At 40.8% G+C, this 26,715-nt stretch overlaps 1 protein-coding gene across 6 annotated transcripts in view; it reads left to right on the top strand.

Annotated features, from left to right (window-relative positions):
* The window catches only part of celsr1a (cadherin EGF LAG seven-pass G-type receptor 1a), an 85,870-nt gene that overhangs the window by 46,901 nt on the left and 12,254 nt on the right, over positions 1–26,715 (top strand). For 3 of the 6 annotated variants that reach the window (XM_032589738.1, XM_032589735.1, XM_032589736.1), the window contains exons 7-20: positions 7,604–7,684; positions 15,613–15,770; positions 18,112–18,275; positions 18,432–18,557; positions 20,688–20,854; positions 20,938–21,123; positions 21,209–21,325; positions 21,427–21,601; positions 21,834–21,975; positions 22,493–22,613; positions 23,526–23,709; positions 24,669–24,770; positions 25,521–25,615; positions 25,700–25,909. In XM_032589738.1, coding sequence (XP_032445629.1) covers positions 7,604–7,684; positions 15,613–15,770; positions 18,112–18,275; positions 18,432–18,557; positions 20,688–20,854; positions 20,938–21,123; positions 21,209–21,325; positions 21,427–21,601; positions 21,834–21,975; positions 22,493–22,613; positions 23,526–23,709; positions 24,669–24,770; positions 25,521–25,615; positions 25,700–25,909 — 2,028 coding nt within the window. The remainder of the gene's footprint in view (positions 1–7,603; positions 7,685–15,612; positions 15,771–18,111; positions 18,276–18,431; positions 18,558–20,687; positions 20,855–20,937; positions 21,124–21,208; positions 21,326–21,426; positions 21,602–21,833; positions 21,976–22,492; positions 22,614–23,525; positions 23,710–24,668; positions 24,771–25,520; positions 25,616–25,699; positions 25,910–26,715) is intronic. The other 3 variants (XM_032589737.1, XM_032589741.1, XM_032589740.1) reach the window with 3 other exon arrangements.

Here is a 26,715-nt window from a genome sequence, read left to right as displayed (position 1 = left end):
CCTTGTGGTCTGCCTCTACCAGCTACTCACATCTAAACTCCTAAACTTGTGACAATATGACTTAAACTCCAACCATTCCTAGTAGCCCTGGCTAGATGGGTTTTGTCAACCTTCCTTTACCTTGCACAATATAAATTGGCCAAATTAAATTAAAAGGAAGCACAAAAGATAATAAGATTAAATCAGCTCCACAGGTCACTACGGAAAACCCAGATAGCATTAGCGGTTAGCATTAGCACCATAATAAAAACACAGGGATTGTTCACTGGATCTATGACGCATGTTTAGAAATGAGTTCAGATATTTTCCCATCAGTTTGGAGAAAAACTCAAAATCAAATGGCGAGTGCCACAGCAACACTGTGCATAATGTCACTCTATACTTTATAAGAACATAAATCAAGTGGAACCAAGCTTGATTCTGGAGCCTGAAAATAAAGCTTTGTTTTGTTTTTCTTTGTGCAGAAACTAACTGGTTTCTTCCGAGGCGCTGCTGGATATAAACGCATCCCACAGTTTGTATTTATAAAACACGTTTTAAACAATTTCTCCCACCTTCACCTTGATTTTGTTGACCTGCAACTCAAGATCCCTGCTTATATTAGCTTTTGCATAACATTTCATTGGCGTCCCTGCGCTTTTCAAACTTGTTGGGAAACCCCTATCAGGTACACCATTGTGTTTCAGTGACACCCATGGTTCCAACCTACTAAAGGGACGACTCGTGTTCTTGTCGTAGCACTATCACGTTTCACAGGCTGTTCACCTCTTTCTCTTGTCCAGTCCGTACTACGCTGTCCTGACAGAGAAGAATTCATCAAAGCTGATGAATCGGGTTGCTGTATGTCACGACGTTAGCTACAGGGTCACCACTGTAGCTCATGTTTGAGGTGCATTTGTCTTTCTAGTGAGCTTCTGCAGAGTGTACAGATGCCACAGAGCAGGTGGAGTCTGTTGTCTAAACTTGCAGTAGTGCTCCTGCAAAGATGATTTGCAGGATACAGTCTGTTGGCTCTGAAATCTTCTGTTTTGTTTGCCCACTGCGGCGTTGAGAGTTTGCTAGCGCGTCACCCTTGGAAACGAGAGATTGATTGCTGCTTCAATCCAGTTCTGTTTACTTTGCTTTTCTTATTTATTTAGCTCCGCTGATCCTGTAGGCTACCGTGTTTTTTTTGTTGGGTTTTTTTTGCCACACTGACGTGCAGACGCAGGACGCGCACACACGGAAACACACATTTGTTTTACGCCGGCGTTGCGGTGTCTTGAGCCGGTGAAGCAGTGGGTGGGTGTGTACCACCAGTGATTTGTAGACCCGGTGCCAAATTCCGTTAAACCAGCCCAAGGCTGGATGTGGCGCTGACACGGGGGGTCAGATTTTCTTTGTCAGCTGAACGATCAGAAGTCAGAATTGACTCATGGTAATTTAATCCAGTCGCCGGGGGGGAGATTAGTGAAAATGTATCTGGCAGAAAGCAGCGACATTCTCACAATAGATTAGGCCTGTTGACATGTGAATGTTGGACATGAATGAATTCCATGTTTCTTACTCACTCATACAGACATTTATCTGAAGGTAGCATTGCTTACATAGCCCAGAGTGACAAAACTAAAGATGATATGATGTCATCCTGCTTCATGCTAAATTCTTACAGCAGGGGCGTCGGAGCCATTTTTATTTTGGACCGGAGCAACATCATGAACGTTCTTGAGGGCTGGTTGTGCCAGAATGTATTGATAAAATCCGTTAACAAATTGTAGAAATGTTAATAAATAGCTGTCTCTGAATTCAATAAGTACTTCTTAAAATTAAATAATATTGAACGTCTTTTCACGTTGATCAGTCCCTACAGGATTTCATGATTGTTTTGGGGGATTTTTGGCAATCAAAATGACTGATTTTTCAGTATTTGTGACTTTTTGCTACTCGCTGTATCAGCCACAGTCTATAACTTGACACCAGTTAAGGCTGAGGCAGCAGTGTTGTCGAAGTGAAAAATAATGCAGGTGGGAGTTAGTCACTTAAATCTAATATTTTTAACTATTTTAATTAGCAATAAGCTCACAATTAGCATTTAAAAGTGCAGGAATCTGTTGACTTTGTGTGAATTTCCATGATCGCCGAGTTGCGCAAAACTGGACGGACTGATTGTTGTAAATTGGCAGTATGTGGATAAAAACTGCTTTGATTTGATTGATAAAATCAACGTACTGTTTTAAAAGCCCATGTAGGGACAAGTGCTGCGAATTAGCTTGTGCTACAGGCACTTTCACGCAAACAAGGGACTGCTGTACTGGTCAGTTTGTAAAGCAAACTGTGTGTGTCTGTCACTATCAAATAAACTTTAATGAAATTAAATTAATGAAAATCATATTGAAGCACACAACGCTTATCTTGAAGGTTCTATTTAAACTCCCTCTGGAGTCCAGAGGGCCACGTGAAAAAATACGGCGGGGCGGTTTTGGCCCCCCAGCCTTCGAGGCCTTTATTTTCAAAAGGTACTTTGAATCGGACAAACTAGACTCTGGGATTTACATTCCAATTTATTAAATATGATAAATCAATTCAACCTCTAAAATTCATCTGAGGTCAACCCAAGTGAAAATGTATTAACTTGTTTGGCACTGAGGAGCATAGGAAGAGTTTTCAAATGCATAAGTTCAAAAATAATTTGATGCAGATGTTAACTTCTGCAATAATTCCATTATTCTCAGTTTATTCATGTTTAGTTTTAGTGAAACCTTTACATTCTTAAATACCTGCCGCAGCTTTACTCACTTTACTTTACCAAACATGAACCCTTGGTTGTTACTAGTCGTAAAAACACACCACACATGTGAATAATATTAGAGGAGCACAATAGAAAACGGAAGGAGGGAGACATTTTTCAAATTCCACAAAATAACATCTCAAGGATAGTTGAGTGTGTCAGCAGAGCAAATCTGAACAGGAAACAGAGACGCACAAAGCGCAGGTGAAGAGCGCCGAAGGGGTTTCCTCGAAGCCGCAGGAGGAGAGGTTGCTCTCCGCAGGAAGTGGCCGTTCTCAATGCAGGAAATGATGTCATTCAGAAGCCCACCGGGCAGGATATGTCAGATGTGTCGTAATTGTGCGCTTTATGTCCACCTTGCTTGGATGTTTCCACTGACCTCAAGACAAAACAAATTCATTTGGTCAGATGTTCACTACTCCATTTTCCAGGTAAAAACTCCAAATTCTTTGCAACTTTTAGGTAGCAAGTTGTGTTTTTCACATAAAGGCTGCAGGACGCAAGTAAAGCCTCGTTATAAAATTACAGTGACCTGACATCCGTCTCAGCAGCGTGGGAACTGATTGTTCAAGGAGTTCATGTTTCATAAATCCCCTGGCAGAATATGACTGGCAAACATTTGTTTTTTTGGGTGCAATCGCATTTTCTCGCAGCGTTGCTCCGAGGTGAGTCTGTCAAACCTTGAGAAAAATCATTTTAAAACACTTTTTTTTAAAACCCCTAAGGAGTCACTGTGAGAGACTTAGGTTTTTGTTTTGTTTTGACTGAGATGGCGCTGGTGGGAAAGCTTAAAAATAAAAATAAAAACTCTCGCCACATTTGCACTCACTTCTAAATGACCAGAAGGAAGAACCACTTTTTTAAAGATTTTTTTTTTTTTTTACATAGATTTTACTAATTAGATCCCTGACTTGTTTTGTATTTGTTGTGTTCCTATTTCAACATGTAGTCCTGCAAAAATAAGCATAACTTATATGTTTCTGTCTTTAAACACAATACAGTATAAAAAACCTATAAAAGCGACACCTGGATAACTTCATATTACCTTTTGTGTGATCTTTCGACGCTTTTCTAAACACAGCTGAAGGTACAACGTGGTTGTCCGCCTGCAGCGTTTTCTGTTTGTTTCTTTTCAGGGCTGCATTTTTAAAAAATGTTAATCATTTCTCATTAGAAAAACATTGCCGGTGATGTTTCCACCTGAGACATGCTGTGAACGGCATTCCCAGACAGGCCGAGCTGGCTTTTATCACCGCCAACTTCTGCTCCGCCAGGTCTTCTATCTCTCTTTTTCTCCCTCTCTTCCTCTCTCTCTTGAGTGCGGTTTACATGGCAGGAGTTTCCTCATCAGGACATACGTGTAAATTGTTTCTCAGCGTAGTGCGACGCGCTATTTTTGCATACGGCTCCTGCCTGTGGAGACCGTAACTGAAGCCGCTCAGCTGTCTTTTTAAGGCCGTCATTCACTGGAGGTCTTCTGGTGCGATTAAATCAGAGCCACTCAGAGCTAGTGCTGTTGATCTCAACAGTGAGACGTATTATAAATAGAGTGGGTCTCTTTGTAAAATAAACTTCTGCTGTTTTGTTGATGTGTCGAGGTTTACTGGGTAGCTCTAAATCAAACCTGTGCTTTTAAACCTTAAAACAAACCTTATAGGCCTTGGACCACCTATTGAATGCTGAGGTTTCCAAGTGCTGGCAAGACATTAAAAAAAAGGTTTTATCCATTGTCACTGTGTGTGGCTTTTTACCTCAAAATGGATAAACAACACGAACAGTTCACATAGGTTAGCCTCAGAAATTCAACATGGCTGACCTGTGCCTAAAATATGGTGATTTCTTCAGTAAATCTGCTTATTCAACTGCAAAAACAGAAAATCTTACAAAGTGGTTTTGGTCTAGTTATAGCCCAAATATTAGTACAGTTGAAATAAGACAAAACTAACTTAAAAGTAACTTTTCAGCAAGATGTAGGCGCTTATTATTTTATTTACTGCAACACATTCCCCCGCATGTTAGAAGTGAAATAATCTGCCAGTGGAACTAGTACTTTTTTATCAATCTTGAGGAAATATTGACATAAAACAAGTTCCTATATCTTGCTTTAGATTTACTTGTAAATCAGTTTTGTCTTATTTAAAGTGTACAAAGATATTTACACTAGTAATTAGACCAACAATGCTTGAGATTTTGTGTTTTTTTGCAGTGTTGCATTTCTAGCAGCATTCAATGTAGCAACATGATTGTTTATTGGGAGAATAAAGATGGAAAATATAATAGTTTACTTATGACCGTAGAGAACAAATCTAGTTTAATAAAAACAACTTAAAGTGACAAGTTTGAGATTGAAGCCTAACCCAGTCGGTGTATACAGTCTGCTGTTAGTTAAATCGCTCGGCCCGGTTTGTGCCACCAACTAAGTGGTAAAACTGAGAGAAACAGCTTAGGATTTGCTAATGGAAACAAATCTGGCTGGGGCGGACTGCGGCAGAACTGGCTAAAGCCACGCCCATTCAGAAGGGGCTTAGGGGATAAACTAGTAACAAACTAAAGCAAACAATATAGAAATGATCAAAAACTGGAAACACACCCAAAAACTCAACCCAAGATCATGATTTTAAAATGATTTTTTTTTTTACTTTTATAGGTGTGAGATCCAAGATATTTCACATTTCATTGGAAAACATTTTCACATTTGAGTCCTTTATCGCTCACCAACCACAAGGGTAACAAACCGCATCGAAACGCTGCAGAGAAATCTCTGCTTTCTATTCTAAATTATTCTCTTCTTCTCCGAGTAGACGGCACACAAACTCGCGTATTATCGCCCCCTACGAGGCTGACGCTAGTACTGCATTTCTGTAAATTGACGATGTTTCCTGATAATTTGGATTGTAAGATTTAGCTTTTAAAGTTTTCTGTTTAAAGGTTCATTACCAGTACCTTATCGTTATTTGCTAAAGAAGCAGATGCAGTCCTCACTCTTAAACTGTGGGTGGGTGTGTGTGTGTGTGTGTGTGTGTGTGAACAGGGGCTGCCACATTTTGCACAGACACGAGCGATGGTTGATGTGTTTTCTCTGCAAAGTGCCCCTCATTAAAGGTTAAGTGCTCATTTTTTTCTGAGGTGAAACCCCAAACTCTAAATTCCCAAGCAGGGTGTGTTTTCAAAGGAAGAGGCCATGTTGTTTTTTTATTTTTTTGTGTGTGTGTTCTTCTTGACGAATGTTTCCACACACCTCAGACAGCTGAGGTTATCGCTACCTAAACAGAAACTACTTGTGACCGGACTCCAGCTTTCCAGCACATGAAACACTCTTTCTGTCTGTTTAAACAGAGTAAAACCTCTAACAAAAGAAGCAATGCTTGGTTGTTTTGTTCAGCCATCAGAATGTCAGCTAGCTAAAAAAACAACAACTTAGGTTTTGTTTTGTGTCATGTACCTGATGTTGGGGCTGTGACATGCTTTTAACACCTGAAACGTTCCTCCCGTTTTTCCTGCTGTAAGTTTTACCTCCTTGTTGCACACAGCTCAGTGCTTCACAGTGTGATATGGATCTGCTAGGGACACATTTGTCTGAAGTTGGCAGTGCATGAGGTGCAGCCTATTGTACGAGGCAGTGGGAGACTTGTTTTTCAAGTGGCAAAGAAAGAGGAAAACGATGTTGTGCCTCAGTTTGATGGTATTCTTAGCTAACTGCGGACACCTGGGGTAGTTTACAATTCCTGTTGACACGGATAAGCACAAAACACCGCAACACCCAAGGTTATGAATACCTTTTTGAAATTTTCTTGTATGTTTAGCAGACTTTTTTTTTTCTGTACATGAGGTCACCTTACCCTGAGTTTGACGTAGTCCCATTACTTAGTGACTTGCAAGAGCATTCCTATCACTTGTTTTCTTACAACCACAAACATCAATGTTGGTATTTTGAATTTTATGATTGGCCAAAAACGGTAATGAATGCTGCGGAAGCAAAAGGAATACATGGTTTTCAGAACTAATTAAAAATATAAAACTGTAATGTGCAACGTTTCACTGACACCCCTAACAAAATCAAGTAAAAATTGACTTCAGATCTCACTTTATTGGTTACCAACTACATGGAGTGTTCGCCAAATTGTATTTCCTTGTACATTCTGCATCAACAATTACAGATAAAGTCAGTCTTTTGTGAAGGGATCAAAAATGTCACCTGCTAGCAGCCGCGAAAAAGTTCAATGCATGTAGCAAATGTTTCCCCTAGAGGTGTTTGAGGACGGGGCATCGAGAATGTGCTGTTGTGAAATGCCAGTTCCGTTTTGCAGCACACACACTTAGCTGAGTTATATATTCTGTTTAGTTTAAAATGTCCCTTGGACATTTTTTGTCTCTTTTTGACGGCACTTCTTTCTGTCCCTCGCCTTCTCCCACCATAGCCGTGAATAGCACTTAGCATTCGTCAACGTCTCATTGGAGGAAGTGAGAGTGTTGCGCAACAGAAATAATCATCTGGCCGGAACAGAGCACGCTAAATGGTAAAACATAATTTGACAAAGCCTCAAGGCAAATAATTTACCTTGAGGAATTTTTAAAACCAAGATCCTTGAATCCTTTGATGAGTTGTTACAGCACTACAGTGTATCAAGTAGTCTCTCAGGAGGGATGGAAACGAATGCGCTACCTTTCATTTTATATTTGTGGTGCTAGTTTGTGTTGGCCTTTCACAGAAAATACACTGCCTCTTGTGGCTTCTATGGAGGATACTCTTGCATCTTGCAAGGCTCTGTATGTTGCTCGATTCTGGGCTGCAGGTCTAATACGGTGTCTCTCTCTCTTATGGTGTCTCTCTCCCAGGAAGGGTGGGGTCTGGCGGACTCCAGAGGGGGTCTGCGTATCCCGCTTTATACTGCCTGGCTGGAGCTCATTCAGAAAGAGGTAACCTCTGACCTCTAGCCTAGTTACTGGTGCTTCTTTCCCGCCTGCGGTCTGATTTAGTGGTCTGATTTCTGCCTCTAGTTGAGTCTTTGTGACCAACTCTGCTGTCACTGATTAACTCATATACACAAAGGGAATATGAGTTTTAAAGGTTGGGTGTTCGTGTTTGGATAGTCCAGTTTTTTTCTAGTCCAGACTGTAGAGAGATGCTAGTGTAGAATCGGCATGAGGGTTTGGATGTAGAGGCTGTTGGTCTTGTGGGACTGGGTTTCCTTCTGTCTCTCCTGTTATGATGTTTTTATTAAGTAAGTTTCTGTCAAATTAGGTCTGTGTTCAAAAAGGCACAAAGATTTCCTATCAAATTCCTTCTAAATGTATGAGAAACACAAATTACGTTCACATGTACGGTACGTAAAGCGTTGGATTCGAGTGGCACCTGTAGATATCTTCAGCGTCTCCTCAGCTTTGCTTTAAACACAATTCACGTTACGTTTTATAAAGTTCTTATCGAAAAAAGTTCTCACTGTGACTTTGAGTTAAAAAATAAAATCACAAATGTGCAAAATAAAATCTACCTTCCTCTGTTAAAAGAAGAGAGCAGCACTGGTTTCCCTTTAGTTACTAAAATAAGTGGTGCTTTTTCAATTTGTAATCTGAATTTTCCAACTTCACAATCCAACACAATTGCCACGCACGTAAATCTCAGTGAACTTTTTGTAAGCACCATGCAGGATTGTACAGCCTCTATTTGTGAACATATATTTTAGTTTTTAATTTCATGAAAAGAAGAGAAATCCATTGTGATTGGCTTGTATTGCAACTTATAGTTAGCGTCACGGCTGATGCCATTTTCCACTGGTTTCCCAACTGGAAAGTAGGACGTGGTTAACTCGTGTGTGTGAAGTTATTTCACACATCTGAGCTCTCTGACTACCGAGACAAATTAAACACAGTATAATAACATCGAATCTTTTTTTTCATTTTTATTTTAAAACACAGACGTGAGCACAGAATTCAAATGAACTGGTGAATTTAGAGAAACTTTCCAAGTATTTGTTGTGTAGACCTTTTGCCGTTCTGCTCTCTAACAGGCAAACATTAGCTGGCAAATTAGTCAGGCTGTCTTCTCTGGTAATCAGCCTTCAGTGAACTGCTTAAACATTTCATTTCACAAGTAGCTTCCTAATGGTGTTTTTTAAACTCTTACCTTGAAGGGATTGCTTTGTGTTTGAGAAACGTTGTTTCGTACGGTATTTTCTGACGCAGTGGAAAGATGTTGAACCGAGTTTTTCAATAAGCGAACAAGTCTTCTGAAAGGTGGGAAATGGGGATGAACATTCCCCATGTTAGCTGATTTAAGCAACTCAAACGGATGGTAAATGCAAACTATGGGTATGATTTTTGCTGTCCTTATTAATGCACTGAAGGTAAAATGGCTTGTGTTTTTTTGTTTAACAAAGGTATTTTTGAATAAAGGTGCCTCGAGAACCCGACATGAATTCCTGTACTTCTAAAGCAACTAAAAAGGACACGGTAGCGTTCTCTTTCTTCATTAGTCAGCTTTCATTGACTTCTTAATCAACTGCTCAGGTGAAGTGAGCGTTGTCGAGACTCAGCAGGCAGACGAGTAGTTTCTGTCAAAGTGGATTATCCTCACCAATTGACACGTCTCTCGTAATAACTATGGACGGCTAACGTGAGCTAGCTCTTGTGCTCTCGCTTTGACTGACAGCTCGTGTGTAAAGGACTTGTTTCCTTAATCCGCTTGTCACCTCAAATGATAATTAGAGAATGAAACTTTTACCAGCGCTGCTAGTTTCAGGCGCTTGCAGCTACTTTTTCCTCCGCAAAGGTAAATGTAGCACCAGAGGGCATGCCAAGTTCTGGAGGTTACAATTATAGCAGCAAAGGAATAGAATAGAACAAAGAATTTCTTGTAGGTTTATTTGTAGGAAATAGATGACATGACAGTATTTCAATAGAATATTTTTGCCCTAACTGCATGTTACAAACACAGCTGGTCTTTGACAATTAGGTGCCTCTTTACAAATAAAAATTTGTGAAGATTTTTTTTATATGTAGGCAAATTGCAACAGTACAGAGGGATTAATTGCTTTGTTATGCATTTTTAGGCAATTTTACAATGTAAAAATTGTTCTCTATGAGCAACACAGGAATCTTATACTGACTTTTCACAACTTTTCTCCAGTCGCTCTTACTGGGATTCAGTTTCTCCTGTCTTACTTTGCGTGTCGTCCTTCTCGTCTGTTTTACGCCGCACCGTCAGACGCAGCTGTTCACGAGCCACGCTGAAAGACAGGACCGTGATGAGACGCTGAAGAGAGCAGTAACATATATGCTTGAAGACAGGACATTGTAGCATTTTGTTGGGCCTCTAAAAAATCCCGTGTGTGTCTTGTTGTGTAATTCACACTTCTAGGTTTACACAGCCTGAAGGCGATGAAGTAATGCGGACCCGACAGCTTGTTGCTGCTACTGACGTACCCTGAGCTTTCAGACCTAAGAAAAAAAGTATCCGTACTTGTACAGAAAACGTTAATTTGCTTTATGCGGTGGCGCTAAAACCTTTCTTTAATTGTGACTCGCAAAGTTCAGTGTACACCAGTCTCCATTAGGTCACTTTTTCATACAGGAGCGAACACAACAATGGCACTTCCTGAAGCCAACACAGATTGGGTGAAAGACGGTGCGCTCCCTCTTCCTTTATGATTGAACTGGACTGCATGGCCGTCTGCAGCTCTGCTAACTGCTTCCTGATGACTACACACACACACTCACGCCCACACACCCCCACACGCACACATGCTTAAACACAGTCTGCAGACATCCTTCCCATGCTTCCCAATCACACAATAAAAACTTCTACCTTATCGCGCAAACATTCCCTGTCATTTAGTTCAATTTCTGCCTTCATTTTGTAATTCAGTCTGTTTCTCTCTGCTGTGGGTCTGGGTAAGTTATCATGCTGGCTTTGACTGGCCTGTCCTCAGTAGGCGTGTGTGTGTGTGTGTGTGGGTCTGGAGTGGTAGAAGGAAGAGGGTGTTTATTCTTGAACGTGTCCCTCCTTCCTGGTATTTGCCGTGACCTGCGCGTCTCTTTTTGTGGCAACGTGTGACATTTTCTGCGTTTTGACAAATGCGGCGACTTTGTCGTCAGCCATGTCTTTTGCCGCCCTCTTTGTCTGTGCGGCGATCTCCGGGGATCAAGCCCGTCGTCATGGCCGCGGCACGCCTATCACCCCTGGAGACGACTCCTGAGAGAGAGGGAATCCTCTTCAGACTCCAGAAAAAGACGCTCTTCTGGGGTCCCTCCTGAAAGTGGGGGGCCAAGTGTTGTTTAAAACAACAGGGTCAAAAAGAGGAATGAAGCCAACCAGCTATGATGATGTAAACCATACGCTCAGTTAACTGGTTTCAGCTAAAATAAATGTCCAATAGAATACACAAAAATGTTTATATTTTAGAGGATTTTAGAGGGATGTGTATATTTTGAAAGAATAGTGACAAAATGTGTGTCAAGAATCTCTACTGGATGTGCCTTTTTATACCTCTTTGAGGGTAATACATAAAAAATAATCTTCTTTTTCTATTCTAAATACAGTAGATGGTAGAAAAACCTAGTTGTTTTCACTGCTGTTGTGTCTGAATGAATCTAAGGCAAAAATGTGTTTCTACTCAACGAAAAATAGTCAGTACAGTCGAGGGTCAAGTGGGATTTATTTGAGGGCATCAGAAGAATGAAGTCGTCCAATTACCACCATCCTCCGGCATATGTTAAAAACTAGCACAAGAGAAGTTGTGCTTTGGAGTTTGCTGTGTTAGTTCAGGAAAATAAGGGTTTGTTAAGGGTTACTATACAACCATGCCCTCCATTTTTATTAGGAAACTCAAAAGATTAAGTTAGGAAAAAATGAACAGAGAGGTCCCTAGAAGTCAGGAAAGGCGGTTTCTCACCATCCTTGTCTTCCGTATCCAATATGGCTGCCTTGTACACAAAACATAGTAGTAGATGTGAAAATCTGTCGATACTTCTGTTCTGCTTTTATTAGTTATTACGTGATGCGACAATGTTTGAAACCACAAAATGTATGGAAAAACATTGTAGATGGCTTGAACGGAAAAACGTCATAGTGAGCCTGAATGGAAAAAAGTTGCAGATAGCTTGTTTTGTGAACAGTCATTAGCTGATGACTCAATGTTCAAATTTAAAAGTGGATCACAACTTTCGTTCGCTTCCGTTTACACTGAGAATTGTAGTCACTGTTTCTGCTGAAGCAAGCCTTACAACATCTTGCTTTGAATTTCTGTGTGTTTATATATATCATTAAAGATTATGTTGTTGATGTCGAAGTTATAACCACCTACTGGTGGAGTGTAGGTATTACAGCGATTGGTAACGGTTACGGAAATATATTTACGTATGTCTTTGTTAGTGAATAGTTCTAACTTTGACTGAGAGACTGGAGTAAATAAATGGTTTTAAATGTTAGTTTTTGGTTCTCCCCTTTAAATAAAAAAAGACAAAATGAGGTTGTTTGTGTCCGTTCATTGTCAGCTGCAGTAGCAGCTGCTTTGAGAATTTCTGAGTCCCTTTATCCGGGAATCTCTGTCTCCCTCTTGTCTGTTTCGCTTCTGGTTCTTATCGCTCTGCGTGACTGAGCTCAAAAGAGATGATAAGACAGAAATCTGTGTTACTACCTATTGTCGTCCCTGAAGGCAGTTTACACAGTCTTGTTATCGCTCTGTCGCAGTTTGGTTTTCGAACCACGTCCCAATCGAAATTATAATTGTCTAAACAATGAGCTCCTATAGATTTTCTTTTTCTGTCACCACAGCACAAGTGAAAATAGCTCATGACCGCGTTCCAGATGCTTTCACAGTCAGGTTTCACCAAGAAAAAAATTCAGCCATTAGAAATTTGAAGCAGTACCCTTTTTTTTCTTCTTTTTTTTTTACTTGCTAATCTGATTTAGCAGGAACTTGATCCGTCTCATGAGGAATTCTGATTCACTACATGCCACAGTAATGCATTTACACTGTCCAATCAAACTGCGCCACTTGAAGCTTGTGTTGCTGTATTAAATACCGTATTTTTCGGACTAAAAGGCGCACCGGATTATAAGACGCAGTATCAGTGAACGGATCTATTTTCATATATAAGATGCACCGGTTTATAAGACTCATTAAGCGAAACAAAATGCGGTAGTCGGATAGGTCAGACTTTATTCAAATCATTAACAACAACTGTCAATATTACACAAAAAAGTACACTCACTTTTTCAATCGTTCATCTTCTACGAATCCATCAAATTCCTCGTCTTCGGTGTCGGAATTTAACAGTTGGGCGATAGCGGCATCAAGCAAGCCCGGATCCCTCTCGTCATCATTTGATTCAGTCTCGTTGCTGTTGCTTGGCTGTTCATTGACGATTGAAGCACCGTACGCATCAGGAAAAGTGGTTCCCCACCCCAAAACAAGTCTGTCTAGACGGCATAGAAAGCTGACTCCACGAGGTTTCTGACCAGCAGCGATTATGCTTCGACAATCAAGGGGAGTGGCTTTGTCTCTTACCAAAGTCGTAATAAAACGTACGGTGCACTGTTTATACATAAGGTGCATTGCCGGGTTTTTTTTTTCAAATATAAGGATTTTATGTGCGCCTTATAGTCCGAAAAATACGGTAGTCAAAAACCGTCAGCGTCTTTCTATTCCATGGATGTATTCAGTCTGTTTCATATTTGTTCCTTAACCACTTGTTTTCAACGTTTTCTGCAACCTCAAGGTCTTCTCTTTGATACTTTGGGAGGAAAAAAAGTTTTTAAAGTTGTCTCCCTGTAGCGTTCCATCATGTTTCCCAGAATAGAATCCAGGTCAGCGACGTTTTAATCCTGACATTTGGGCATGAATAAAATCCCTTTGTACCAATGGATGCTAAAATACCCGAACGGCTGGTTGCCAAGGACAGCGATGCGGTTACAAGCGTATGAAGTAATTAAAGATTAATTCTCCATAGCAGCATATTTTAATAATTAGGTTAGACGCGCTGTTTCAGTAACATCGTTAATTAAGTTTGTGGGCCAGCAACTTCCAGATTTGATAATTTGATTCCACACTTTAGGAGAATTTGATTTAATCCTATTGAGATTTTTGGTTTGGCAATAAACCACAATGTTTCTTTTTTAAAAAGAAATTAACAATCTGATGTGAATCTGCAATCCTTTCCCTGGTTTTTGAAGCACAAATTAAGAAAATGTATACAGTTCCTCTTCTGGAAAGTAAGAATTTTTACTTTTGTTCTTTTTTTTTGTTGCTGTTGTTTCTGGCTCAGGTTCCAAACTGTCGTGAAAATTACATTTGATTCCTTCAACTATAGTTTGTGTTTTTATCACGTTACTCTAGTAATCAGCTACCCTGAACCTTCAATCTTGTCGTTTTTAGTTTCTGTTTTGTGCACTGTCCCTGGATCCGCTAACCGAGAGAGTTGTCCTCTAAAGTAGCCCATGGCATGCCTGAGCAAAATGAATAAAAATAAAGCATTAACTCATGATTCTTTCACAGTGGCTTCACTCTGCAATTATTAAAAAGTTACTTCCAATCCAATGGATTCATGAAATTGTAGGAAAAATTCTAAGACATAAACTTTCCCTTTATTCCACAACAGGGGTCAAGAGTGACCCATGAGGGTCAGTAATCTTTGCAGTAAATTGAAATGAATTTCGACCTTATGCTTTACATTGCATATTTTAATATTTCTAATTAGATAAATCTATTAAAAAAAATAATAAACAAGCTTTAAATCACAGTTATTTCTGATGGATGTGTGTGAAAGCGGCAATAAAACTCCCTGTGGGTTTAAACTGACCGGAGCCGAGCTGAGAGGGAAAAAAAGAAAATCGATGGCAGCGTGCTTCTCTGTTGCATATTTTCCCCTCTTTTTTCTTTTCTGTTTGTTGCACTTATCCTTTTGACTGCTCAGTCCTCTTCCCCTGTTTTGTTTGTCGCTTTTTCTTTTCTTATTTTTCACCCTCCTTTTTTACTTTGGTTTTGTTTTTGCTTCTTTTCTCCGCTGAGCTCCAGCCCCACCAGTATCTTGTTGCGTTAATCCCATTTATTTTGTGATGTACTCAGATTAGTTTTCAATCCTTGCCTCTTCCAGCTCTTCTGTTACGAACTTCTTCTCAAATTTGTATGACTCTGCAAGAATTTGTCCACTTTAGTTTGTATCTTTTTGGGATTTTACAAGATGGAACAAGACATGTGTAAAGTGGTAAAAATAAAAATAAAAATAAGTGGCTTTTTACTCCCTTCACTCAGATACTCATAAAAATAAATACATTCATAGTTTACATGTAGCCAAACTGGTTTTAAAGAAGAAACCTTCTAAAAGTCATTCTCAGGTTCAATTTCAGAGCAACTAAAAAAGTATTGGTAGCCTGATTTTTTATTTTATTTTTTTATTTTCCCTCCTCCTAAGCTGATCCACATTTTCTCAGATCAACATTTGTCGGCCAAGGTCCTTGATGGAAGAATTAGCCTACTTTGAAAGGTGCGAGCCAAACACACAAAGGCATTTTTTGTCACATTAAGCCAAGAGAGGCCTGAGAGCTTGTGGCTGAAGTCAGCCAAACATTGTTCGAGGATCGCTGACCTGCACTGATGGAGCTGCCGTCTCTGCCAACTTTCTCAGGAATCCCTGAAAGAAACAGAGAAATCAAGCGTTAAGCCACTTTTTTTCTTTTTTCTTTTTTGAACGCATGAAGCCACTTGAGGAAATTAAAAGTAAAATACAGTCTATTTCAAACACATACACACACAGGCAAAGGAGGGAAAACTGAAAAAGTGATTTTTGTTTTGTTGGAAAAAGGAACAAAAAAAACCCCAAAACGTATCTTTGTTGTGTTTTTGCAGCCTAACATCGGGCGCCTCGGCATCCCTCACGGACCCTCTGCAGAAAAGGTGGCGGTGGTCGCCGTGGACGACTGCGACATCTCCATGGCGATCCGCTTCGGGAAGCAGATCAGTAACTACTCGTGTGCCGCCCAGGGCACCCAGACCGGACAGAAGAAGTGAGAAACCCCCGACACACACTTTTCATTTTTGCCGTCCTTAAAGCCACAGTGAATCAAGCCAGACTAAAAATGTCGCCAAGGCCTTTAAGAAAAGTCTTAATAATGTTTATAATGTTTTTTTTATTATTATTTCACATAATTTCTCTTAAATGCATAAATTATTTTTGTATCTTTTTAATGTAAATTTTATTTTGTATGCCTGCTATTTTGAACGTCATTTTAAAGACGCAGCTCGAACAAAAATGCCTCATAATCAAATTACAACAACTCACTCAACTCTGCTCTGTTTATTTTTGAATCAGTCCCTGTCAAACAACCCCCCCACCTCCCAAAGCTCATCTGAGCTGCAGCTTCTCCAGCCAACCGTCAGAGGACTTATCCGTCTGTTTCTTCTTCGAGACGTTTTTCAATGAGTCACTCGCAGAGCGTGCATGCTGAGACGCATCTGAAATGCAGAGGGTGGGGACAGAGAGGAGCTTCAAAGGGCAGGCCGCGACGTTGCATTCCTTCAGAAACGCGTCACGCAGGTCGCAGACGCTCAGTGGACGCAGACAGGGCTCGCCGCAGTGAAAAGCTGCACAGGCAGCAAAAGGTTTTGCTTTCAAATTTGATCAATGAATGGCGATTTAGTTACAACGGCAAACTTCAATCTATTTTTTTGAGGGCTTTTTCATACTACATCCAATTCCCAATTTTTCGTTTTTATTTTTTTAAATGAATTTTGAGTAGTAGTTTGACATATCAGACTTAACAGACACTAATGGGGGGTTTTTTTCAATTAAAAAAAAAATTAATCAAGCCATCAGTTTGAAGCATCAGCTTATAACCGATTCCTAACCCAAACAGAAGTAACACAAAACAAACAATAAAACAAAACAAAACAAAAAAATTATGACAGCAAATATTTTCAAAAGTTCCTTTTATTTCTCACTTCTAGATCTTGTCACAGGTTTCAGATTGGATTTATGTCGGGGCTTTGACTGGGCCATTCTAACTCATTAATATGTTTTAATTGATGCCCTGCATTTAACTCCATCCATCTTTCCATTAGGGCTGTATTTAATGAATGTTTTAGTAATCTATTTCACACACAAGCTTCCGATTTTTCATTTAACCACTTAAGCCAGGTTTATACAATATCATAAAAGCATTAAAAGATGCAAATAAAACAGGCTTAATAAATGTTTTTTTAATGGGAAAAAAAGTATTGCCAAGAATGCATATATGCATGTTTGCGTTTTTGAACAGTTTTGGTTAACTACTGCTCTGACTGTGTTGCGGCCACTGCTCCATCTCACCCTGAAGGCCAAAAAGCCCCTAAACTTTGGTCTAAATCTGACCAGAACTTCTTTTTCTACATTTGTTGCCAACGTATCTTATGGCAAAATTTATGGGACTTTTTTAGGCCCTGTGGCATAAATGCCAGAAATGTGGCCGTTTTGGCAGCTTCTCTGATTAATGCTCAACCTGTCTGTTCTGTCAGTTTTTTAATCGAACGGTCAGTTTCAAACCTCAGTGGTTAGAGTTAGGGTTACCATCAGGGGGTGTAAACACCTTTGCAAGGTGCTGTATCTCAGTTAACTGTTTTCATTGTAGACTATAGTAAACGGGCTGCACAGTGGCACAGTTGGTAGCCCAGGTCCTGGGTTCGATTCCTGGCCTGGGCTCTTTCTGCATGGAGTTTGCATGTTCTCCCTGCGCATGGTGGGTTCTCTCCGGGTACTCTGGCTTCCTCCCACAGTCCAAAAACATAACTGTCAGGTTAATTGGTCTCTAAATTCTCCCTAGGTGTGAGTGTGTGTGTGTGTATGGTTGTTTATTCTTGTTTATCCTCCGTGTTGCCCTGTGACAGACTGGTGACCTGTCCAGGGTGACCCCGCCTCTCGCCCGGAACGTTAGCTGGAGATGGACACCAGCACCTCTCCTGACCCCACTAGGGACAAGGGTCTTTGTATTTTTTTTCCTCCATGCTTCCAGCTAAACAGTGGAGTTTGTACTTTACGCATTCAACTCATACGTTCAAATGCTTCATGCAGCATTGCACCACTTTAAGTACGCTGAAGCCATCCACTGATTGATGTTAAGCGTTTCAGAAGCTTTAGGTTTAAGCAGCTTCCTACGTGGTCCAGCGGGTTAAATCGGACCTGGTTGTAAAGAATGTGTGTTTTTCCTGTGACCTTCTTAAACACGCAACGACAACAGTGTGTTTTTAGAAATGGCTTTTAAAGTGTGGCTGTCCTCGGTCAACTTCAGGTCAAGTTATGTTAAATAGCTTGTAGACACTCTGATGTCAATGTTTTTTGGTTTTATTCCAATCAGTTTCCTCTATCGTCTCCAGATCATTGGACTTGACGGGTCCGCTGTTACTAGGCGGAGTTCCCAATTTGCCCGAGGCATTCCCAGTCAGGAACCGAAACTTCGTAGGCTGCATGAGAAACCTAACAATCGACAGCAAACCCATTGACATGGCCAGCTACATCGCCAACAACGGCACCGCTGCAGGTCAGAATCGACGTTAACTCAACCGAGTTTCACTCCAGATCCTGATCATTTCCTAAAGCAACCCCTGCAGAATCTAAAAGATACCAACATTTCAGATGTTGCTTGTTTAGGCATGTCTGCAGAATTTATTTATTCATCCTGGTTTTGATGCCCCAGGTTGTCCAGCGAAGAAGAACTTCTGTACAAACGACGTGTGTCTGAACGGGGGCATGTGTGTCAACAAGTGGAACACCTACAGCTGCAACTGCCCTACTGGCTACGGGGGCAAAAACTGTGAACAAGGTCAGAAATGTTTTTTATCTGTTCTCTCTTCTTCTGAAAAAAAAAGCAACGACAATGGATAATATCCAAGAATAAATGTAAGAAAAACAAACTGCAAATTCATAATCTCTTGCATTTGGAGCATGAGAATAATTCGTGTGTCCACTTGCTCATCTGTTAGCTTCCGTACAGACATGTTTATTTACTTTTGCGGCGAGTTTCTAGATGTGAGATCAGATGTGATGAGGAACACCTTTTGCTTAGCGTGACTCATGCAGCAGTCACAATAGAGTCACAGTGAAGCCTCTGCTCACTATTGTAGAGCCACTAAGCATTGCCTCAGGTTTGGACTTTCATGATAAAGATACCTGTGACTCATAACAAAACCCAGACAAGAGGACTAAAACTAAAGATATTCCCACATTTGCAGAACTCTTTACTGTCTGTGTGCTTCTTCAGATAATGTCTATTTACAGCACTTATAGTCCAAAAATCTCCTTTTTGCCTATGATAACTGATTCCTTGTAATGTTGTTTATACTCCATACCACTTTTAGTTTTCTTCTCTAGGAAGGGGAGAACTCTAACGTCTTCCTTCAAGGCATGTTTCCAAAAAAAAGGTGTGAATACCTCACCTTTCACGCTCTCCGACGAGATAGTCGGCCAACTATAGTGCCAGGCCTCGGTATCCGGTATCAGAACTGGGCCGGGATCACAGCAAGGTGGATGTTGTTTTTTTGGCTGCTCTGTCACTTGTTGACACGTCGGGTCTGATTCTTCACGCTCTCCGGTGCCACATTGGAAATAAGAGACGTTCCAGTTGGGCTTTCACGCTGGAATGACGTGAAGACCCGCTGGGAGTCGCCCACCAGGCTCTTTTGTTGTCAGCGTCTGTTAAATCATATTTCAGGTAACTGATCAGTGTAGGAGAATGTGACCTACTAAATACGTGCTAAATATGGACGTAAGATACACTGAAAATGTTTCAAATGATGCTTGATTCCAGTCTAGTCGTTTTTTTAAACTTTTTATGACATGTACTGGCTTCCATGTGGCTTTGGCACAAGGGTTGGGATTCTACGAAGGTTTTGTGAAACCCTGCAAATGTTTTGAAAACTCCCAAATTAAGTTTTAGAAATCTGGCAAAAAGGTTTGCAAGATCGAATGTTACTTTTGATAGATCCAGTGAAAGCGTTTTGAGATCTTGCAGACCATGCTGTAAAATATCCACTGGAAACATTTGACCTCTCCATTTACGAAATAAAAAACATAGTCTGTCCCGCCAAAAGCTTTTGTAGTTCTTATAGTTTCTTTGTTTTTTTTTTTGTTTTTTTCAGCAATGGCAATTATTTCTGACTTGAAGTCACCTTCTGATAGATCAGGTTTATTAGAGTCATACAACTACCCGAAAGTGTACTATGGGTAAAATGCCGAACACAGAAATTCACTTAACGGTCTGTTGCCAAGGCAAGTACAAACTTCAGGTACAAATTGATGCAAGGTCACTATTGAAATACAATGTAAAAATACAACTCGATCAAAACGTCAAAAGTACAACATGGCAAAAAGGAGAAATAAACCACCACATCTTTTTGCCATGTATCTCTACACCTGTAAAGCTGTCAATCTTTTAGTGTAGGATTATACTACTGTGGCATTGATTCTGCAGGGTTATTTATGAACCTTTTGATGAAGTATGAGTTGATGTAATTTGTGTTTTTGTACAGTTGTTAACAACCTTACTGAGCTATGAAGCTTACCTTATCAAATATTTGCTCCTGATAAAGCTTTCCCATTACTAAGTAAGGTTTTTCTTTCTGATTTATGGTGAAGATAAGCTTTAGCAACATGGAGGTAAAATCCATTAGTTGGTTCCAGGAACATCCAAAGAGTTTTTTTTTTTCTTTTGTTAGGTCTTCTATCTGATTAAACTTGTTTGGCTGAAGCGTGTGTAGAGAATATTCTATGCTTTGGATTACACTGAAGAAAATTGCTTGTTGCACTGAAGAATTAGCCATTGCGTTGTGTGGTGAGAATAATGAAGTTCCACATACATGTTGGATTCTTTGAGGTCCTCTAAACTGTGAGACATGTTTCACCTGTGTTATAACAGCGTATATAACAGTCTGATTCTGCCTTGTTTCTGTTGCAGAGATGCCTTCGCCTCAGTTCTTTGACGGCCAGGCGTTGGTGTCCTGGAGCGAGACGGACATCACCGTCGCTGTACCCTGGTACGTGGGTCTCATGTTCCGGACCCGGCAGCCAGCTGGGACTCTGATGCAGGTCAACGCCGGATCATCCTCAACTATAAATCTCATGGTGAGAACACGGGCTCCAGCAAAACAAAATATGGTCTTAACAAAAAATAAATCAATCACTTTCTCCATCTTGTCACCCTCCAGTTGAGGGAGCAGCAGGTCCGTATGGAAGTGTTTCTAAGGGAGCAGTTGTTGGCGTCGCTGGGCTTCCCGCAGGTCCGCATCAGTGATGGGGAGTGGCACCACTTGCTAGTTGAACTGAAAAGCATTAAAGATGGCAAAGAGCTTAAATACATGGCGGCTGTTTCCTTGGATTACGGCATGTACCAGGTACAAGGTTTGCTTTTAGTGCCGTATGGAGAGTTGAGATTTCTTTGGAGGAAGAAGTTCTCATCTTTCTTTTTGCGTTTCTAAGCAGAAGTCTGTGGAGATCGGTAATGACCTCCCAGGTCTGAAGGTGCGGACTCTTCATGTCGGAGGCCTGCCCGGAGAGGGAAACATTGTTAACAAAGGATTCGTTGGCTGCATACAGGTGGGGATGCGCCTGCTGAATGCTACAGCAGATCTTAAGATCTACAGAAGATCTTGTTTTTCCTCCCGAGTGCCTTCTCCAACTGGACTTTTCTCCATCAGGGTGTCCGGGTGGGGGAGACAGCCACCAATGTGGCCAACGTGAACATGGCTCAGGGCCTGAAAATCCACGTGGAGGATGGCTGCGATCTGGCGGACCCTTGCGAATCCAACATCTGCCCTGAGAACAGCCACTGCAGTGACGACTGGAGCACACACACCTGCGTCTGTGACCCAGGTAGTCCACAAATGTAAATTCTGAGCCCAACGATGGACTTTGAAGAAAGGCAAATTGGGTGCACTCCTGCCAGATCTTGAAAAGATCGTCAGATCTGGAGTAGCTTTTGTAAAATCCCGCCACAGCTCTGTCAGATCTCGAGTTACCTTCAATGTCCCTTGTGGGGCCAGGTATGTAAAAGCACATATACTCAGATTCATCTCCTATTTCTTTATGATGGTCTGCCTTCTAGGTTACTTTGGTAAGGAATGCGTGGACGCTTGTCAACTCAATCCCTGTGAGCACATCTCCAGTTGTGTCCGCAAGCCCAGTTCGTCCCACGGATACACCTGCGAATGTGGACAGAACTACTACGGCCAGTACTGTGAAAACAAGTAAGCTTTTATCCTCATGTCCCTCAAAAAAGTCTGGAAATATTTCAAAGTTCAATCTCTGAATCCGGACTCCCATGAAGCTCCCTTATCTTCTTTTGCTTTTATGCTCTTGGTCTACTTGTAATGTTTTGATGAAAGACTTGACGTGAAGTAGCCGGCCCAGATCAGACGGCACTCATTTCCTTCTAAAACCTTGGCCCAGCCGACACGCATCACTTCCTGTCTAAAGCAGGATGTGAGATTCCTGCCCCCGCCCGTTTGCTTCACTGATCCTCTGCAGGTGTTTAGTCTCTGCTGCCCTCATACTGCCACTTGTCCCCCATCAGATCATATAACAGCGATAACACTTGTTAAGTGGGGAGGAAGTTTACTCTGAAATAACATATTTTGAGATAAATTGAGTAGATAATCAGCCGATTGATGTTTTCCCTTTGACCTTGACGGACGGCTTTTAAAAAGAAGAACTGGTTTGGTGTCTTAATTGATTTTGCACACTTGTCTAACTCTTTCACAACAGAGTGGAGAAGCCGTGTCCTCAGGGTTGGTGGGGCAGCCCTGTGTGTGGGCCCTGTAACTGTGATACAAGCAAAGGATTTTATAAAGACTGCAACAAAACCACTGGAGAGTGTCGCTGCAAGGTATGCACACACACACACACACACACCCCTACAAGTTGTTCATGATGTGTGTCTGCTTTTTTTTAATGGGCGTTTTGGTTTCATTTAAAGATTACAGTACCAGTAGAATCTATCTTGCAAGATGAAAGAAGAGAAAAGTAGAAAAACTGGTTCAGCTGATAAAGTTGTGCCTGAACACCAAAAGGCAACAGCTATCACTTTAGAGAAGCAACTGATGAGTTTGAGGAAATTTTATATTTGTTCATTTCAATTTATTTTTTATTTTATTCACTCAATAACTACGCAGCAACTAAAGGAAATCATGAATGAAAGGAGCGGAAAGAAGTATAACCTTATATCTGACCTCAACTCAGAAGACTATTACAGACATATTTCAAATGTATAAAAAGACATAAGAAAAATACCCAACAAAACATCCATGTCATCTGTAGCTGTCATATCTTTGTTTGTGTATTATTTTTTGCCATTCACCGCCGTTCAGTCTTCCTTTAGCTGGTGTCAGCTGCTAGTTTTAGATGCTACTTATAGCTGCTGGGCTCCTCCACCTGTGGCGTCATCAGCACCATCGGATGTGACAGGATGCAACACCATCAACCCAGTACAACTTGGTGCAATGTTTAGAGAATTACAAAACACCAAAACCTCCAACCTAGATTTTACAGGCCTTGGTTAGCATTTTAAATGGAAACGTTCATGATTAGAAAGCCTAAAAATTAGGAGAAAACCACTTAACCCTGGGAAAAAATGGCTGCTAGCGTGTCGTAGACTTCTGGAATAATGTCATTCGAACAGAGTTCAAGAGTAGAGACGTTTGGTCACAAAAAACATCAGATTAATAGTATTATTTTACAAATATCTTCTTGTCCTCAGGTGTCATTATCAGTTCCGTTTGACCATTTCTCTTTCCTCCAGGACAACTACTATCGTCCTGAGGGCGAGGACACCTGCTATCCCTGTGACTGTTTCCCCATCGGCTCCGAGTCTCGAACCTGCGACCCGGTCACCGGCCAGTGCTCCTGCAAGGGAGGCGTCATCGGCCGTCAGTGCAACCGCTGCGATAACCCCTTTGCTGAAGTGACACCCACTGGATGTGAAGGTAGGCGAATGTTTTTTTAACCTAATAGTAAACAGAAAACATCAGGTCTGGCTCTTCAAATCTAATCCGTGAGCAGCACGAGATGTTCGTGGTTCACAAAGTTGGCCTGGATGAATCACTGAAGTGTCCCGAAGGAAACAAACGCTGCCACTCACATCCGCCGGTGCTGCAGTCGAGCTAACTTTGTTTTCTTTGTCACCAAGCAGTGAAGCAGAAGAGGCAAGTCTGGCCATTTTGCTGACTTGGCAGCAGCACTGCACATACACAATACAGTACAGATGAATAGAAAACAAAAAACAAATGTCACAGTCTGACCTAACATGAAGCTTTTCAGAGCTGGTGGAACATGCTCAGACTTTTAACACAGGCTGTGGTTCTCTTTTTAACAGTTATCTCTTACTGAAACAAGATTCTGATCTAGTGATGATATTAAAGAACAAATAAAGCCTAATGTTTGTTTTTCTTCTGTTCTGGCTGTGTGTCTGAGATGTGTCCTCCCTTGACTTGCCGTACGCCGATCTGTTATCTGTACTTGTAACGCAGCCTCATGGCCTCGCAGAGAGGAATTTTGCCGTCAGGATTACTGCAGCGTTCACTCGTAACAAACTGTTTCTTAGCTGACAGGAAGCAGAGATTAAAATCTGAGCATCCCACATTATATGCGGTACGGAAAGTGCTCAAACTCTTTTAAATTTTGTATTATAACCACAAATCCTAAAGTCAGTGTGGCCAACAAACTTCCACATTCCGAACATTTTTTGTTCTTAACCCAGATTTGATGCAACATGTAATCATGTATCAGAGCTTACCTAAAAGTCTGTAAGGATTAGTTTAGTTTGTCTGTCCGTTTGGTACAAGTGGAAAGGACTCACCATGTCATGAAATGACTTTGAAAAATATATGTGGCTCAACATTGTAAATATTGGTCGTGCTTTAAATAACTCGTGTTTTCTTTACAGTTGTGTATGAAGGCTGCCCAAAGGCTTTTGACGCTGGCATTTGGTGGCCAAAGACCAAATTTGGACGCCCTGCTGCCATGGAGTGCCCCAAAGGATCCAGTGGTGTGTAACTTAATAACCCGTTTTGAACGTGTTCTCAAGGGACATTAACTCAGAATGCTACAAAAGCAAGATGTCAAACAACGTAATAATATTTTAATCATTAGTTATAGTGTTTTCTGTAGCAGTCTCGATAAGACTTGATATTGCTAACTGAGCCTATGCCTTTACAGTACGGTGCAAATGTTTGACGTAGACTGGAAACATTGGAATATGCAGAGAAGAAACAATTGATATTGATAAATGCCACTTATCAAGCTGCAGCAAAAATTCTGCCTCCATGTAAGCAAAGCACAAAGACTTGAGAAATGACTCAATACTCCATAGCCTTGACACAGGCTATTTAAATATAAATGAATCATAGCTACCTCAAAGTCAAGATTTCAGTTTATCTTGTGTCAGTTAAACCGTGTGTGCAGCTGTTCTTTTGTTAGTCTTTTTAAGGCACGTAAGCACACCTACACGATATACAAAACACAGTAATAAGGATCTTTTATTAATCCATTAATCCAGCAGAGCTTTCACACCAGGCAGCCATGTACAGGTTTGCTCCTTAAGACTCCTGGAAAAACACCAGGTACTCCAGAACTAATGGTTCACTGTTGTTCACTGTTAGAGAGAGACTTAGATATGTTGAACTATGTTGTGTTATGTCTGTCACATTTGAACAACTCCTATATATTTCAACTCAATATAAATGAAAGTTGAGCTTGTTGAGGTTTTTTATCTGTTTTTTATTTTATTTTTTTTAAGGTACTGCAGTTCGCCACTGCAGCGATGAGAAGGGCTGGTTGTCTCCTGAACTTTTCAACTGCACCACAGCAACTTTCTCGAATTTGAAGAAAATGGTGAGTGCTACTCCGCGATGAAACAAAAGTTTGAAACGCAAATTTTTGAATGTCTTTCACACGCCTGTTTTTTTTTTTTCCCAGAATGAGGAGCTGCGCCGCAACAGCTCCCGGATGAACAGCGAACAGTCCAAGACCATTGTGCGCTTGCTTCACAGCGCCACAAACAGGAAGTCGCGCTTCTACGGCAACGACGTCAAGATGGCTTCCCAGCTGCTGAACCACGTGCTGAAGTACGAGAGCCAGCAGTCTGGCTTCGATCTGACCGCCATGAAGGACGCAGAGTTCAACGAGGTGCAAAAGAAAAGAGTCTTCTTGTTTTGTTGTCGTCTATGTAGCTTTTTGTTAAACATTTTTGAGAATGTATTCAAATGAAAAACCTGAAGCTAATGAAGATCTAGGAATGATCCTCCATATTAAATTTACCTGCCACCATAGGTTAATTTAATATGTCTCGGTGTTGGGAAGTATTCATAAAACACACACTTCCCAATCTTCCAGGACTTTTGGAAGAAACGGATCCTTCACTGTACTAAACAGCTGACATGGTGTGTTTTATTTATTTTTTTTACACCTTTCTTTCACACCAAATCCTTTTTTTGGGGGGGGGTTGCTAGAAGGCTCAAACGTAAGGTAATCTGACAACATATGGGAGTAATATTCAATTAAAACAGTGGCGGTTTTTGCATTAATGACTCTGGGCGAAGCCTTTCAACCAATCAAAATGCAAGGAAATCTTATGTGGTTCTGGTACAGCATATGTGTCAAACTCGAGAGCCGTAACTCTTTATAAGGCAAAACTAAACTCAAGACACATAAACAGAACCTTGAAGACAACAGTAGTATGCTTAAATATTATTTCATCAATCAAATCAAATCATTTTTTGTGCTTCTAAATTACATCAATGTGAAAAGATGTTCTTCTGTATTAGGTTTAAAAAATACTCATCGAATGCAGAGACACCTATTTATTCAGATTTTAGGAGTTTAGAACAGATTCCTCATTGACTGTATGTGTATGTAAGTACTAGAAAAGTTCTCCAATGCTCCTCTGTCAGATTGTGTTTCCCCCTTTCTATTGTCACCCTGGGAAACTGCCC

The sequence above is a fragment of the Xiphophorus hellerii genome, chromosome 17, assembly GCF_003331165.1.
Source record: "Xiphophorus hellerii strain 12219 chromosome 17, Xiphophorus_hellerii-4.1, whole genome shotgun sequence".
NCBI classification, from domain to species: domain Eukaryota; kingdom Metazoa; phylum Chordata; class Actinopteri; order Cyprinodontiformes; family Poeciliidae; genus Xiphophorus; species Xiphophorus hellerii.
This window is presented reverse-complemented; position numbering and strand designations above follow the sequence as displayed.